The sequence below is a fragment of the Cyanistes caeruleus genome, chromosome 1 (genome assembly GCF_971803275.1).
Source record: "Cyanistes caeruleus chromosome 1, bCyaCae1.hap1.1, whole genome shotgun sequence".
NCBI lineage: Eukaryota > Metazoa > Chordata > Aves > Passeriformes > Paridae > Cyanistes > Cyanistes caeruleus.
In genome coordinates, this window is record NC_141701.1 from 102834799 (window position 1) to 102853091 (window position 18293).

The 18293-nt window shown below is 35.0% G+C and overlaps 1 protein-coding gene across 6 annotated transcripts in view; it reads left to right on the top strand.

The window, feature by feature from the left end:
• The window catches only part of CNTNAP2 (contactin associated protein 2), a 1014544-nt gene that overhangs the window by 621177 nt on the left and 375074 nt on the right, over positions 1 to 18293 (top strand). For all 6 annotated transcript variants that reach the window (XM_086845653.1, XM_086845662.1, XM_086845669.1 and 3 more), the window contains one exon: positions 2279 to 2450. In XM_086845653.1, coding sequence (XP_086701779.1) covers positions 2279 to 2450 — 172 coding nt within the window. The remainder of the gene's footprint in view (positions 1 to 2278; positions 2451 to 18293) is intronic.

Below are 18293 nucleotides of genomic sequence, written 5' to 3' on the forward strand. Positions count from 1 at the left end.
TTTCCTGCCCAGCTCTGGTACTGCACTAAAGATTAAAATGAAAATATGCTTTGTGTTGTTTTGGGGATTCTTGCTTGGGAAGAGTTCTAGTGTTCAGTGATAGTTTAAAACAGAAAATTATACTGAAAGAGTAACCTCTTTAAATATAACTGGGGTAAGTGCCTGGTTATACATGCAAATATTTTGCTTGCATCCACCAAAGAGCACAGAACTAACTTGCACTTTTGTCTCTCTATAGTGCTGGCTGTAAAGCCTCACGTAAACCAGTTTAATCAGTCACTAGAAAGAACAACTTAAAAAATGTAAGAGGCAGGTTTCTGAAAGACCTGTCCCTCTTTTCATCAGATAAGTCACTAGCCAGTGGCATGCTGGAAAGACAATATAGGTCATGTCTGTACAACTTTATTTTTCTGCCTGTACAAAATAACAATTCCTACAGTCCATGATTAGTGCTTTTTTTGGTTGGTTGGTTGGTTGGCTGGTGTTTTCTTGGGAGATGGATTTTGATCTGATGAGGTTGATCTGATGCACTAGTTAAGAATTTGGGGGATTCCCAAGGAGCTTTTCCCTCTCCCTTGAACATGTTGGTTATATATGTGTCTCATAGAAATTTATGGCTCCCTGCAATAGTGTCATAATTTTAGTCCAGAGGTGATATAACCTCAAGGCAAGCCCAGCTTCTTGAGATACCTGTCAGAACTAACTTTTAGCATTGTCACAGCTTAATTACTATAGCATCCCTGATTAATTCTGTGTCACCACCAGTGAGCTCTGAGGTAATCGCTTACTGAAGTGAGTCAGGGAAATTTAGAAGTATCAAAAGTAAATTTAGCTGATGGGCAGGATCACTTTAGAAAATTTTAAAAAATATTAATGATGATATGAAATCCCTGGCAAAGCCTTTTAGTTAAAATGTGTCTTAATTAGATTTTGGCAAAGATTTATGTGCAATCTAATTGTGAGGTTTTTTAGTAATAGGTGCTCTATGAGGTGTCATCTGACCTCAAACACCTGTTGCTTGTTTCTCTACTTGTTGCCCTCTTGTTCAGACAATTCAATTCTTTATGTGGCATGTGAAAAATCGTATTCAGGAACAAAATTTAAAATTAGGTTGATCACTTTTTTCTGCCACTGTTCAAATAATGTCAGTTTGATAATCTTTTGTTCTCCTTTCTCCACAAATGGTATTGAAGAGATCATAAGGCACTGGAGATTGGCAAGGTGGATAGAAAAGTGGGAGGAGGAATGGGACAAGTAAAATCTGTCTCAGCCACCATAGCAAATGTATACGATATTTTACCTTTGACAGACAAGTACTGTATGGCTGATCATCTTCCTAGCTGAAATCTGCAACACCATTATGAATTTTTCAGGATTTTTATCTTCTTTTCTTTTCAATAAACTGTTCTTCCCCCCTCTCTCTTCCTTCCTGCTCCCGCCTTAAATGGATTCTGTCTTTTTCCAGGAGTACATTGGTAAAGACTTTTACGTAGTTAATGAATCTCCCCACCATCTTACCAAGGACATTTTTCTCAGCTAAACTGACATTGAATTGAAAAAAATACACTGAAGCGTACTCAGTTAAACAATTGCATACAGACATGCTCTGTCTCCCTGCCTTTTAGCCTGAGCCTGACATTAAGTCATTCTCATCTCTTGTAAACCACCTTCAAACACACAAGAAAATGAATGTATTCAGGAAAAACTGAAAATACAACAGGATTTCCTCAGAAGTCATTCTGGACATTAGATTTTAGGATTATTTTCAGTTTTACAGAAATATTCTGCACAAGAATTCTTTCCCTGTGAACAAAAAGACAAAGTGACAAAGACTGGAATCCTAGTTCTAGAGAAGACTGAACTTGAAATTCCCTTCATGGCTTCACTTTTAGTCAGAAAAATCAGAGAAATTAGAATGTGAGTTCTAAAATATAGCAGGGAGATAAATCCTTTTCCTACTCCAAGAATATTTGTATCAGAAAGAAGGAACAAGAAGCAGCAGTAGAGAGGACTGGAGGAGAAGGTAGCAGAAAACTTCCATCCTTTAGACAGAAATTAATGAATCATCAGCTGTACTGTATAAATTCTTTCAGGTAGTTGACAGTTACTTAAATCAATAACATCACAATGTAAATTAATAACTTTATAGTATTTCCTTATCACACTGCCTTTTTTCTACCCTCATCCAGGAAACCTGTATTACTTTTCCCTTGAAAAAATCCTGACTGAATTCATAGTAGATGAGGTTAATAATGATCTTTATTTTGCTTCTCTGCAGGGTTTCCTGTGCAGATGAATGACTCGGATCACTCGCTATTTGAGCATTCTTTCCAAGGATGCATGCAAAGCATTCATGTGGATGATCAGCTGGTGGATTTGCATGCAGTGGAGCAAGGCGAGCTGGGAAGCTTTGCCAATGTCACCATTGACATGTGTGCCATTATTGACAGGTAAGTTGTGGAGAGATCATCCACATACTCTGATACACTGACACGTCCTTCCTTTTCTGAAAATATACAGTGATCCAGAAAAGATGGTCCTGACACTGCCAGTGATTGTGTCAAGGCAGCCCTACCTTTTTAACAGTGGGAACCATGCTTAGGTGATGGAGATGATGGCTTTAAATTGTAAACTCTGTAGGGTGCAGTGCTCAAATCTCTCCACCCATCAGCAGAGGAGGAGGTGAAATGTTCTTGTAAGTCAGGCCCAGCCTGCATGTCAATAATATGGCTGCCTTGCATAGAGGAAACTCCTCACACATTTTGTCTGTTTCTTAGATGACTCTTATGGAGACCTTTTTGCAGCTAGAAGTTGTGTCTCCTGGCTTCAGCCCCTTCTGGCCTCCCTGTGCTCCTCAAAGTACTAAAGCAGGTCTGCATGCCTGCACATCACTGAAATGCTCAAACTTAATTAAAGTAATGCATACTGGATTTGTTTTTTTCCAGTCTAAGAGTAATTGAGAATAAGGGCAGCCTTCTGCTTTGGCACTACATTTTCAACCACTTACCTGTATTCATTTTTGTTGTTTCTGATTAATGGTTTCTTTGTTGGTGAAAAAAAGAAAATACCAGGAAAGACAGAAAGAACAAGTAGCTCAACTCCTGAATGTAGGCAGCTTGGCTTATCATGAAAATTACCTTACATTAAAGTCATTGCAAGCCTGCTGGAAAGCTGAAAATGGCTTTTTCAAATAATACTCTAAAAGAAGCAAGGAATACTAGATCAGAGAACCCTGGAAAAATTCAGGGAATAACCAGCTACTAGAGTTCACGTTGTCTTCTAAAAGCAGGGTCAACTTGAAAACTACATCAGGTTGCTTAGGACCAGTTGAGCTTTGTATACCTCCAAGGATAGATATTTCATTGGCTCAGTAATTTTGGATATCATCAGCAAATATCTGCATAGTTGTGGTAAAGAAATGCATGTTCTCTTAATTTCCTGCTTTATTTTAAGATACTCTCAGAGATAGATGCTACTGTGAAAAAAAAAAAAATAAAAAATATATAACATACTGCTTTGGTCTTGCAAAATGCCTTGTCCTGAAATGTATGTATCCATTTGCATGAAATGAGTTGTGGGAGGTTGACCATGACCGGCATCCAAACACCCACCCTACCTTTAGCTCTCTTCCCTGTCCTGAGAGATGGGGAGAAAAGCTTAAGACAAAAAGACTGGTGGATTAAGACAATTTAATAAGAAAAGAAAAAGCTGCACATGTAAGCAAAGCAAAAAGAGAAGTTTGTTCACTGCTTTGCATTAGCAAATGAATGTCCTGCTTCTCTCTGGAAAGCAGAGCCTCACCTCAGCACATGTACTGGTTGTTTTGGAAGACAGACTCTATAACACTAAACATACTCTTTTCCTCTTCCATTCCCTGAGGTTTTATTGCTGGGCATGCTGTTGTACAGTATGGGATTACCCATGGGAAACTGCTTCAAAAGTGCCTGCTTCCAAAGTCTCAGTTTGGCTCAGCTACCCCAGTTATGTCCTTGTCTAACCCCTTACCCACCCCCTCCTCCCAGACTTTAAGGGAAAGGGTGTGAGAGAAGCCTTGATGCTTCTGCACCAGAGCTGTCCAGCAGCAGCCAAAATTGTGGGCTGGTACCAGCATGGTTTTAGCCACAGCTGGGAAACATAACACCCATGGACTGCTGGGAAGAAGATTAATTTAGTGACTCTATCCCAGGCAGACCCAGTATACCAGTGTAGCAATGTCAGTGTTAAAGGACATGCTTTGCAGTGTACCACTGAGTGGCTCTGGCATGTCAGGCCACTTTATGTTGATTCTCCTCATGGACCTGTTGAAGGTTGAAATCATAATGAAAAGAGCATGTAAAAAGCTGGTGTTGTAGGGATGAAGTATGTTCTGTCTCCTCACCTGAAATTAAAAAGAATATATGTGGCCAGTATTTGTCAGTTTGAATTACTTGGTTTTATTTTGAATATATGGTTTTGGAAATGTAAATTGACTTGAAAGAAAGGACATGAAGATACAGCTTATTAAGTCTCTGTTTTTCCTCCAATGGATACATTTAATCTTACACAACAATTTGTATTGATCTCAATGATTGAACACATTTAGGCCAGTTTCTATTAGGAAAAAATCCATTATTATAGTGAAGTTAATCAGAATTAAGGTTTTGAAATATATTATGATATAATTACAAGTTATTCACAGGGTAAGTTAACTAGCATCAAAGCTTTATTATACATTTATGAAATACAAGACTTGAGGCTTCCTATATGTTGAGAAGCTTATTTTGGAAGTTAACATCTGGTAGAAATTATTATTTAGATATTTCTTTTTATAACACATAATATGCATCCAAATATTTCATATATTGCCATGTGCCACATAAAAGTTATATATAGTGGCCTTTTATGATATGCTTTTTATATTTTTGTGTCTTATATATTAACATCCATAATTAGAATTTGGCATAAATAGCAATGTTTTATCTATATTTACACAGATATGTATTTATATTTTCTTTATATAAGAGAATATATTCTCAGTCTCTTTTTTCTAGTACCTTAGGCACTGATATCATCCCCATAAAAGTTAAAACTCTATGTGTTACATTTATGCTTTTTAAGCACAGGAAGTTTGTGTTGCAATCAGAGTAACAGTTGTAAAGTCACAGGAAATTAAAAGAGAATCCAAAGAAGTTTCTTAGGGTTGGCTTTGTTTTTTTCAATCATTGAGACGTAATTGAGTTTGACCCTGACCAACTTTATTTCCTGTTATTTTGCACTTTAGAGCAAACCCTTTGGCTGAAGAAGGGTTGCTTTTGGAGAAGCAACAATACCAAGCTTTAGATCTGACTGGATTTTCATGGCTGGCTTATTAACACCAGCAAAAAAGAGTTTACAAGCAATTCTGAAACAATATGCCATTATATATAACATTTTTAAGTGGCTTTCTTTTAAAGAATCCAAGTATCATGTGTGCTATATATCAACTCATTTTCACTTCCTCTGAAAGGGAAAGGCTTGTGGCTTGTCATAGTGGGATCCTCCTGCTTTTTTAAATTAGTTTGGATCTGACTCGTAAAGGCTTCTGTCATCATCATCAACATGGAAATTGCTTTCATAGCCACACTTCAGTAAAGACCCCACTGGGCAAAAGGATAAGCTGTCACATTGAATTATTCTTACTGAAGGCTTCAGCCATTTGCTTCAGGGGACAAAAAGGTGAAGTTGTAAATGGTGGCATTTTTCATCATTAGCCAGAGTGGTTAGTAAGGAGGGGAGAGTTTTCTCAGTAAGAACATAACAAAAATTACTGAGTTTTTAGGTTGCACCTGCCTGAGGGTAACTGCTTCCAAAGTCCCAGGTTATGCCAAGCTAAACACTGGCCTGACATGGAAAAGGTTTCTGCATTTTATTTTCAGCAGTTTTGAAAAATATGAGAAGAATAGCGATGTTAGAGTATTACACTTGTACTTGGGAAATATAAGTGTTGAACCAGTGTCTTTTATTTTGTCTTCTCCTCCTCATGTGAACATTTTTTTAATTGCAAAGATTGCAAGCTGAGATCTAATTACAGGGAAACACCAAAGCTAAGGAATGTTCTCTTTTTACCATTACTTAAATAGTATAAATGTATATAATTTCATGCAGGTATGTATAATTATAAGCAGTTAAAATCCTACTGAGGAAAAAAAAAAAAACCATCTCTATTTCTGTCTCTTAAGTACCTATAATTGCATTAGCAATGGTATTTGCTTTGTAGTCACAGTGATCCACATGCTGCATTGCTTGTGACAGCACAGGTCCCTTTTCAGCTCCTTTACTTAACATTAACAACCTAACTTGTTGTTACAGTCCAGATGGTACTGTTGTACTTTCAGATTCAAGCACAGGACATTGAACAGGAATTATTACTCACAACTGATTTATCCCAGCGGTCTCAGAGAATTCCAAAGCTTTCCTGACTTTATTATGGCTAGAATTATGGATTTTAATCACAAAATCACAATGAGGTAATACTAAAATGATTTCAAAGTACAGTGTCAAATTTGCCATTGGACATTATGGATCACATAAGCCAGTTTTAATGAAAATTTCTGTATTCCATGTGAAACAATGGGGGGGAGGGGGGGAGTGAAAAATTTTCATGTGGCTGTTTCTAGTGTTTTATGAATGTGTAAACAGTGTGATTCTCTCTGTAGCACAGTGAGATGAATTACATGCCAGTTTTTGAGAATAATTTCACATTAAAGATTAATTTAAGTAATCAGATACATGCAGCTGAACATTTCTGGATGATTATTACTTACCTGCTGTGGGGATACGCTCTGTATGACAGAGTGCCAGCATTCAGCTTTAATCCCATACAGCCACATTCTGTCAACTGATTTTTGATTGCCAAAATTTGAAATAGTTCATCTAAATAACAGAACACAGCAAGCATATTGGTACATAAATATGGCCACAATGTAGCTGGCAGCAAGACTAACTTTCCTTGGAGTTAGAAGTCATCATACCAAATAGTATTAAAGTTTTTAATTTCTGGATCTTTACACTGCCTTTAGGATTTGCCCTTCCTTCTTGTTCTTCCCCTCCCTCTGCCAGTTCAGTGATTAGACAGACAGACAGACATCACACAGCAGGGCTCTGCATGAGGAACAGATGATATAACAATGTCCTGACTGGAAGCAAAACCTGCTTTGCAGTTGAGTTTTTTCCAACTCAAATTCACAAAAAGGAAGTTAAGTAGTGGGGAAGGGCTGAAACTACACCATGGCTTCAGCCTGCAGATATTCCTGATGGTTTGGCTGGAAGGCACTTCCCACACATGCCTTCTCCCTCTCCTCTTCTTCTCCCCACATCTTTTTGCAACCATACAAAGTTTTATTTGGAAATGGAGGTGAAAGGTTCCTTCTGATGAGAGAGATTCAAGTGTGTTTGCATAATAATCCATCTCAGTCCTGAAAGGTGACTTTGTAGGCAGATATTATACCTCAGATGACAAGGTTTTTAATACTGTGGCACTTGCATACAGTTATGTACCAGAGTACACAGTGACAACTGCCATATTGTTAACACATATCAGTAGACAACTAGGAGGTTACAAATTCTACAGAGCTAACCACAAAACAGGAACAGTTGAATTAACTTTCTTTTTGAATTATATAATATATATAATATAGTTTTTTTGCAATATTTTTTGCTATGAAAAAATCTCCATTCTCAAAAAAAGGAATGGGGGAACATTGCAAAAATCAGGGAAAAGAAAGCATAAGAAATATTAAAAACTTAACAAACTGGGGTTTTCCATGTGTTAAGAAACCTTGTCTCTTGCACACAGCTGGAAATATTTGAACAACTTGAAAAATTTAATAGACTCTGTGCAATATTTTGCTACCATCGAGAAATTAGCTGGACCTTCCAGCTGTCATTATTTAGAATAGGACTCCTCAAGACAACAACAGAAAGACAGAATAAAATGATTAGATCCTGGAAGCATAAAAAAAGAAAAGTTACAGTTACAGGGGTTCCTGCCATCAAGGCACACACCTGGTAATGTTTATTTATCTGGTAAGATTAGCAGGGAAAAGATTTGAAGAAAAGTTGATAAAAGTGTCAAAATTTAAAACATTATTTAAATAATGTTACAAGTTGTTTTGACAAAACCTTTGCTTTTTTTGCTGTCTGCTGCAGCATGACTAATATGGGAACAGCTTAATCAAATGGAGTAATCTATAATTTATAAAAGTCATGAGCAAAATCTTTGTGTGGAAATTAATTTCTTGTGTTTTCTTACATGCATTAGTTTGCTCAGGGGACTTGATTGAATGTGCAGATTGTATTACTTTCATACATAATTATTATTTTATTCTCATTCTCCTGCAGGGAACATGAGAGCACTGAGCAAACATCCACAAAGCTCTCTCTTGGACATGAAATTTATACTCTCACAAGAGTAGATGCTAAATATTTACCTGATCCTATAATAAAACTGTTGAAACTAGCTCCCCAGTTACTCAACTGACTTCTGAAGTCAAACTGCTTTGACAGCTCTCTCAAGTTATTCATCACTTATTGCTCCTCATCAGTTCATAACTGAAAAAATATATTATGCAGATTGCTTATTTTTAAGCAATTAAGATATCTTCTCCTGGATGAACAATGCTGCTACTCTTTATGAAACTGTCTCTGTACATTCATTCTCAAAAGTAAAGAAAACCAGATTGCTGTCTCAATTTTAAAGTTTATAAAAAATTTAACCAGTGTAAAGAAGTTTCAGGAACAGTCTGTATTACTACTAATCTTTAAATAAGATTTAAATTGCATCATCTTCTCATTTGCATTTATCTATGAACCTCTCAGATATGCATAACAATACTTCTACTATTTTTCCCCCTAAAAGAAAATGGATAATTATAATCCAAACAAGTAGACTGTCTGTCTACTACTGATTATAATAGATTTGATTATACTCTATAATTAGTAGGGATGATAATATTTGATAGGTATGATGTTGTAATAAGTAATAATGGCATATGCTCTTAATATTTTCCAGATACTAGAAAAACAATTCTTGCAGGAATTTTCTTTCTGTACAGTACAATTATGATTATGACCAGTTTTGAGACTGTGGCTCTAAATTTGTAATCAGGTACTAAGCTATAAGTAAATTTAACCCATTCATTAGAAGTATGTGCATCTGGAGAACAGCCAGTCCTGTTGGATTACTGGAATTTCTACTAGATAAGTTACAAAGTTAAACCATAGAATAACCATTTCATAATCATGCAATATTTTTCAATGGTAATAATTTTGAAAAAATATCTGTCTCACTAAAACGTTGTGTCCATTTGTACAGGCAAGAAATAAAGTCTCCAGAATAAGTTGTTTATCTTGCATAAAACACTGGTACAAATAAGTATAGCTACTTATGGATGGAGCCTGATTTTAGCAGAAATTGCCTTATTGTACAGTTCCTGCTGGATTTACATTCTTTATTTTTTCTTCAGAAATCATTAAAATTTTAAAATGAGCATATTGAACTCATGCAGAATATTCATACCTACTGAGAGCCTAAAGAAATAGAGTTATAAGTCTAGTAGATTAGAAGTGGCCTTGTAGTAGTTTTGGGTTGCTTTTTAAAACATTAAAAAAAAGAAGAGTTTGCTATGCCATCACTGGAAATCATTAGTAATAGCAATAATGCAAATATGTGCATTAGGCTTAATACTGTCTCTGTATCTCTCCTACTTCCTTTTCTCAAAAAGAAGTGCTTATTTCAGTATTTCTGCTGGTAGTGACTGTTTGCTAATGATTAGACTCTTTCAAAAAATGACTGTATATTCATTGAGGAAGGTGTTATTTCCTGTTCAGTATCATATTTCTCCTAGATACTGATTTCACGTATATTTTCCAGAATAATCCTTTGTGCCACCTAAAGGTAAATAAAAGTGGTCAAATCCATTTCTGCTACCAGCACATTGGATAGAACAGGTTCACCTTATTTGTTTTGTGCTTTTCTCTAGCCAGCAATATTAAATTCCTGAGTATCCCAGTATTTCTGTTGTTTCTCATGACCTCTTCCTTTAAAGAAAATGCATCTAGAAAAAGGTTAAGGCCTAGATTCTTTACAGTATTTACACGTGCTAATACTCCTTAAGCTTTGTGGCTCTGCCTGTGGGGCTGGCATGGACTCACGAGGGAGGGACTTGAATTCTGTGTACCTGTGTATCCTAACTAAGCAGACATAGCATCAAAGAATGGGACTAACCACAGACAAAATACTGAGCAAGGTATTGAGATGAATATAGACAGAATTTTATGGCCTAGAAATATCTCAAATGATACATGTATGTCATAATAAGGGGAGAACTTAACACGTAATCCCTGTGCTGTGCTTGAGCACATGATATGATTAATTGGAGGATGAAGAAGGGTTTGATAACAAAAACAATGAAGAGAGGTTCAGTTCTTCCCTTGCTTGCAAACTTTAGGTGGTGAAGCAGCCAGATGATGTTTTTCTGTATAAGTTTCTCTGTAGGCACATGAGTAGTTTTGGGGCCACATGGTGGTTGACCAGGATGACACAGATTTGAACTCAACCTTTCCAGTTCCACTTTAAACCTATTTTCCAGTTAAATTGGTCTTCCTTCCTGCATTATGTTGAATAGATTTAGAACTAATGCACAGAAAGTTTATGATACATTTTAGTACTTGTGAGCCTGCAGATCTCTGTTGTGCATCAAATTAAAAGCAGGTGGAGATTCTTGATGAGAAATTGAGTTAAAATCTAACCAGATTTCTTCTAAGAAATTAGAAAGATCAAAAATCCTTGGAGGAATATGTGTCAGATGCTACTTTCTTAATCCTTGATATCCTTCCTGGAAGGATAGTTTAAATTAACTAACTAATATAAGGTTTCAGTAAACAGGTCTTCATTCTTTCCCTGTAAATGACATCAGTGGATTAAACAATATTAGCTGTTTTTAAAAAGGAGGGTTCAGAAAGCAAATTAATTTTGAATAGAGGTCTAGATAAGGAGAGATATGAAGAGAATTGGGTTTTACCAGTAGGAAAATACTTAATCTGTGCAGTAAATGTGCTCTAGTTTTCCTGCTAAAATATATATATATATATATATATATATATATATATATATATATATATAAAAGATTGAAAATAACATAAGGTGGAGCCTTAGCTGAGTGATCTCAAAAGTAAAGTTATTTTTACAAGACCTGTTAATTTAGAGGAATGTTTAATGAAGCAATGTTTAATTTATAACTGTCAAATAAATATGTTTCTACATTCTAAGACTTCTTAGTGGTGAAGTGTATCACCAAAGAAAAGAGAAAAAGTCATAGCTATAACATTTTTCCCAGAATTTTATATAAAATCTATGCTTTTATATTTGCAACAAAATTTTTACTGGCACTTAGTTCTTTCAGTTTCTGTTACAAAATATTCTCAATTTTGAGGAATAAGGTTACATTCTGTGCAACTTTTTTATAAAACAGTAATGAAAATAAAAAGATGGAAATATGCCTATTCCTACCAAAGCCATTCTTTAATTCTATTCTTTGATTAGGCTATGGTTTTTGCTGTAGCATCAGAGGTCTAAAGTTGTTAGTTAAGATAACATTCTGAAGCACAAGTGAAACTGGCCATTTGGTATTATGAGAGATTAAGAAATTCAGACATTTTATGACTAATACATCTATATTAAATAATGTATGTAATGAGAGATATAAACAAGGTACTTATTTATTAGAAGATTCTCAGTGAAGCCAAAGCCAGTTTGATTGCTTAGTACCTCTGGAATTCCTGCCATGTGTGCCTATGTATTCAAGTGATTGTCCCCATCTGTGGTGGGTCTCAGTTTGGTGATGAATATTCAGAATGGCAGCAGAAGAAGCAGCATAACATGCAAGGCTTCTCATGTCCTCCTTTCCATCTCAGTTGACTGTGGTAGGAGAAACAGACATGATTCAGTCTCAGAGAACATATGGAGACAGAGAAATGTCTGTCTAGTCAGGCTCTATTAGTTGGTTGTGCTTTGTTAGTTGCCTAATTTTTGCTTAGGAGAATGTAGAAGCCTTGTAGAAGTATCTTTTAGGCCATCTTCTGCCCACAGGCTGTACCTATACCTGTTGGTACCCTACACCAACTGCACACCAATTTTGTGCATATTTCCTCAAAAAAAAGTGTAAATTTGCCAAAGCAGAAGCCAAAGAAACCCAAGCAGCTGGTTTGTTACTAGGTTTAAGGCGAGTTTGAGATAGACAAACTATCATAGTCTACTTTCTGATTTCTAGAAAAAGCATACAAATGATGTCTATACATTTTCCATTGGCAGATACTTTGGTGGGTTTTTTTCAGTGGAATACTCATTAAATTTATACATTTTTCTTATAAGAAACAATGCTGGTCAATAAGAAACTCAGTGTTCCACTGCCAATTAATACAACATTTTTCTGCTGTGAGAGTTGGAGAAGAGATTTTAATCCCACAGTATAAATAAGTGCTTAGAAATGAAAAATGTTATGTTTGTAATTATACCTAGCATTCAAAAGCCTTTACAACTGCCTGCAAGGACCCTTGGATCAAGAATTTAAACTGAACTGACATGACATAACAAAAGCAGACAATTTCTCTAGGGTATTATATATATATATGTATATATATATATATATATACACACATTGAGATAATTTGGTGCCTTGGAAAAAAATCTGATTCTTATTTCTTGAAAAGATAGCTGTTGATTCACATTTCTTGAAAAGATATATGTTGCTTGTACATTTGTACAAGCATTCTGCCAATAACATCTCTATTTTTCTGTCATTGTGATAAGTTTCATTGTTGAGACAGACTTGATAGAGAGCAGCAGTTAATTTGACTTCAACTTTCTATTTTGGCAAAAAAATAGTTACTCTATCAGCCAGATTTTTTTTAATCTAAGCAGAAGCTTTCATTGGTCGTTCTTACAATTTTTCATGTCACAACATTGCGATTGTTGTGATTAATCTGTATGACCCTGTATGGATTTCATATAATCCATTCTAGCTTTTGTTCAGAGATTGATTCAAACAAGTTTGTAGAAGGATTTATTAGGTTTATTTTTATCTGTTCATCCTTATTTTCTCACAGATTTACATGGTCATTTCTAAGGCAACTTTATGAAATGTGATTCAGAAATATTGACTCAACTGTGACTGATAGATTAACTACTGCTTACTATATGGTAATTGCAGGGGAAATGCTTTCAAAGTTTTTGAGAAGAACTGGTGAATAAGATGTAATGCACATTACGTATTACATATTGTATATTACATATTAAAAATTAATATAGCTTGATTTTCAAAGTTTAAATCATTGAATAACCCCTGCATTAAATCCATTATATGGAAAGTTATCATCTAAAGGAAAGGCTTATTCCATATTGGAATACCATGCAAAATTTTCTTTATGTTGTTCATTTCAGACAGTTAATGAACAAGCAAACAAGGGAAATTAGTCCTAAATAAATATAGAACAACTCAGCTGTGATACAAGTCAAATAACAATGCTATTATAATCTCAGTGCTCATTTCACTCAGCCTCACAGTTTTTAAAGGCTTCTAATTTTTTCACTTAAGATGTTTGCTTCTTGTGTAAGGATGTTACTGATCCATCCTCCTGGATATCTATCAAATGCTGGATTCCTTCCAGATCAAATTCCTAAAACTTAAGAGACTGAAAAATTTTCTAGACATTTTAAATCTGATGGTGCTAGTCAATTTGTACTCGAGCACAAGGACAGCTACACCTTTATATACCTTATCTATTAACTTCCTATTCTTCAAAAGAAAGCTGGCAAATCAGTCAGTTTTTTTGAAGGTAGTTGTTATTTTCACCTGTCTTTTCACTTTTCTACTGAAAACAAGAATACCAACCTACAGAGAATTCTGGGGTAAAGAAGAAATCCAACTCCCATAACGTTCCTTTTCACTTCAACATAAAAGGCAACATGTACTCTTTTTCTCTTTTATGTTGAGGGGTTGATCTGTCTTTTCAATAGCACAATTTCTGCAGTTTTTACAGTACTGTACATCTTTGTTCTGTCTGACTGTTCCTCTGGTGGTTGCTCAATAAACTCTAGAAACTAACTTGGTGCTATTACACAAACTGACCTTCTCAAAATCATTAACTCAACAAACAAAATTATTCCTTTCTCAGATTCAACACTGTTCATTGTAAAATTCCTGATCTCTTTCTCCTTTATCCTCTCTAAAGGTCTCATTACCTTTTAAGATTATATTTCATATTAATACTATGATAAGGTCTCTCCTACATGGTTTGGTGCCCATTGTATTACATTTACTTACCTGAAGCATTGCTCAAAGGGCCAGTAGCTATAATATCTGTTCTTTTATTAATATCTGATTCTTTGATTCAGGACCTCCACAAACAGTAACAACTTTTTGATAGTACTGGCTTTCCTCTGGTGGTTTCTTATTTTCACTCTAGATCAATCATAGCATCAAAGGTTAACTACTCCAGTGTTTAGTCAAATAACGCCCCTGACTTTTATTTTGCATGTTTAGTATGGATAGCACTTACTTGGGCTTGTCATGCCAATTTTTCATACTTTTACATTGGTGGTTGTCAGCATGTTTCAACTTTCTGATGTTTCACTGGCCATATGAACATTAGTCAGAAAATGGCAGGAAAGAAATGATGACTTTAACTCTATGGCTGTAACTCCCTCTCCTTCATCTGCTTACATAGTAGCAACTTTGTGTATCTTGTTTATACAGTCTTATTTTAGCTGTTCTGAAAACCTTCATTTTATTGTTGTTGCCTTCTAGAAAAGCCTTTATATCTGTCTTACTGACTCTACCTTCCTTTCAAATTTTGTAGAATATATTCTTCTCCATCTCCCATAACTTAACGTTTTTCTCTCTCTGCTATTGTTTGTTGACTGTGTAACTATTATTTATCTCTGTGGTACATTTCATAATGCAGTTTGTATGAAATGTGCTCTGCAAAGTATAGTTGCACTGTATCATTTCATAAAAGTACACAGTAGTTTCAGTAGTTTTCTTTGAACAGTATAATTATGTTTCTAAAGAAGTAAAGTTCCTGATTTAAGTGTATAATGCTAGTATTTGATGTTAGAGATACATTTGAATACACAGTATTCTGTCCTTGAAAAATATGATTTCTCCTTTTTTAAAGCTACCAGTCATTTTCATGTATTATTTAAACCTAACAGATGTATACCTATAGGCTCATTTATTTTATCCTACCAAAGTACAAGCAGTCAAGGAAAATGAAATCGCTAATCACTGTAATGTGAAATACTTTTTTGAAAGTCTGTGCCTCTTTTGAAATACCTAATTTATTATTCTAGCATATGAGAGAAAGGAAAAGAGAGAGAGAGAGAGAGAATAAGAAAAAGAAAGAAAGAGAGAAAGAAAAGAAGGAAGTTTTTAGTGAAGGAGTTAAGGAATGTGTAGAACTTTAAAAAGTGAAGTGCTTGTGGGCTTAAAAGCAGAATTAGAACCCATAAGCATTGTTTTACAAAAGGTTTGAGGGGCTTGAACAGTGCTTGTCTTGGCAGAACTAAACCTTGTCCAGATAGAAATGCTACTTTTATTACAAAATTTACTAGTTTTGTTGTAAAAAGTATCAGTGGGTTGTAGCTACAGAAATCTTATGTCACGATGAAGACTAAATTGACTTAAAAATAGGAAACTAGATTTTTAAACTGGACAGACATATAAGCCACATAGCTGTTGGTTTAATGGTTTAAATGGTTTAAGCACAAGCTAAATCCTTTGGACAGGGAGCAAAAAGATGTACATAGGAAAAAAAAAGGGCTTACTGCATCAATGAATCCTATATGATTGATAATTTTGTTCTTTTAAGTGAGGGAAAAAACCCAGATACCAAAGCAGAATATTGCTCCTGGACCTCTACACAACTACTAGGCTTTTATAATGGAACAAGTTGGATTTGGTGCATGTCTAAAATAGTGTACTCAGTAAGTTCATGTTGTTGCTACTACAGTTATGATTGGGTAGAGCATATGGACAAATTGTGAGTGCTGTATCAAAGAAGAATGTACATAGAGCTCCAATGCTGGTATCTGATGATAAGACATCTGTCTTTTATTTTTTTATGAAAGGAAAATTTAGATCAACTTCTCCCTCCTTCAAGAGTAATTGATTGATGGCAGGGGCTACAAAGTGTTTGTTTTGTTGAATGTGTTTCTAAATGATAGTTGGTTATATGATCACTGGTCATAGAGGATTCATTAGCCATTTTCAGCTCCTGTGGGAATGAATTCTAAATATTTTAATTTCATGGCAATTATAGACAAATAGTAGGTTTGGATCAGAAAAGTTTTGAAGGAAGCCCCTTTACCCAGACAGGAAATGTAAAGGCCAAATACACTAGGAAATGAATTTTTGAAAATTATATCATATTTTTGCCTTCAAAATGACTGGCAGGAATTAAAATAACAGAATAGTGATATTTCAGAACTTCTACACAATGCATTCTTGTCATGGTTCTTGCCATGGCGTTCTGGAAATACTGGATAAAAATACATGTTATTAGAAATACAGATAAAACTGCATCCAGGCTATGCATCCATTTTTTTTAAGGTCCCAGATACTGTATTGTATTATAATACTGGGACTCAAATATAAATTTCAACTTGAGATGGTTAATGTTAATATTCAAATTTTGCTTCTCCTTGGTGTTCAGAAGACAGACAAAACCAACATTTTGGCACATATTCATGGCATACTCCAATCTATCATTATTTTCATTCTGTCATTAATTTCCTCATGTTCTGATTATTCAGCCCTTTTGCTCTAATTCCTCTGAACTATAGCTGTATAATTGATAAAGTAGCATAAAAATCTCCCTGCTAAAACTTACTGATGACCACTCAATGGAAGAAAATTATGACAAAAGTCTGTCCTAGGGATATGCACAGGTACTTCATGAGAACTTTGAATAAAACAAGAAAACTTGTAATAACGTGAAAAATAACCTACCTATCATTAGTATATTTTAGTGCATAACATTTTGGCCTTTAGGGCAATTATTCTTTCTTGCAGGTTTTGAGAACTGTGAATGAATAATTGTCAGAGCAAGCTCTGTGTTATCCAGCAGTGCATTAGAATATTCACACCATAGTCCCTCCTGTCTGTATTTCTAAGGTTTTCAACCTGTACTTTGGAAATCCCAAGCAGGGATACTATTAATTGAAGATTTTGTTTTTGTTAAATTTTCCAAGACATCTCTCATTAGAATTATAGGCAAATTAAATCAATCTGTGGGAATCAAAGAAAAGATTGCCATGGATTATGGTCCGAACAACCCAGTAAAACCACTTAGCTGAAGCATCTTGCATTACAGAAAATAAAATATTTTACTACATGAATACTTAATAAGTGATGTCTTCTCCTATTTAGCTTTTCTTTTCTTATTTTTCTTTTTTTTTAAGGACAATATTCATCTAATAATTTCAAGATATAGAAAGCTTCTAAATCTTCAGATAATTGCTCACTAGTGCTTAATTTTCTTCTAAGTTAAAAATATGTATCTTATTTCAATCATGAATATGTCTAGCTTCAACCTGGAGCTTTCAGTTCCCAGCACCAGTTTTCTACCTAAAGCAAAAAAATTAAATCCTCCTCAAAAATTTCTTCATTGTGCACACAAGAAAGTTCTGTGAATCAACAGGTGAATTTACCAAACTCGTATGGTTCTTTCTAACCTTTTGGAGCTCACTAGTGTTTTTTGGTTTTTTCTAAAAGTAAACTTGTAGCCCAAACACATGATTTTTGCCATTACTAGTGAGAGGAATCATGATAGTGGCTTTGTGTTGGCCTCACTTACTTGTACCTTGGATAACAGTTGCCAATGGCCATGTGTGGAGTGGTGCCTGGGATGGGTGGGTGGGTGGGTGGGTGGGTGGGTGGGTGGGTGGATGGATGGATGGATGGATGGATGGATGGATGGATGGATTTCCTCTTGGTGAATTCCACAGATGAAGCCCCCATGTAAAAAACAGTAGCCCTTTGTATGACCTGCAGCTATGGATGGCTGATGTACAGCTTTCAACATTCAGGCTAGGAATAAAGAAAAAGTTGGAAATATATAAAAGTATGTATAATTTCATATATATATATAAAAGTATATATATATAAAGGAAATATATAAAAGTAGCCACAAGAGGCTAGAAACTTAACTTTATTATTCAGAAGACTTTTGTCTCTATTAATTAGACAATTTGAATTTTTATACTGTTAGCATTAGGT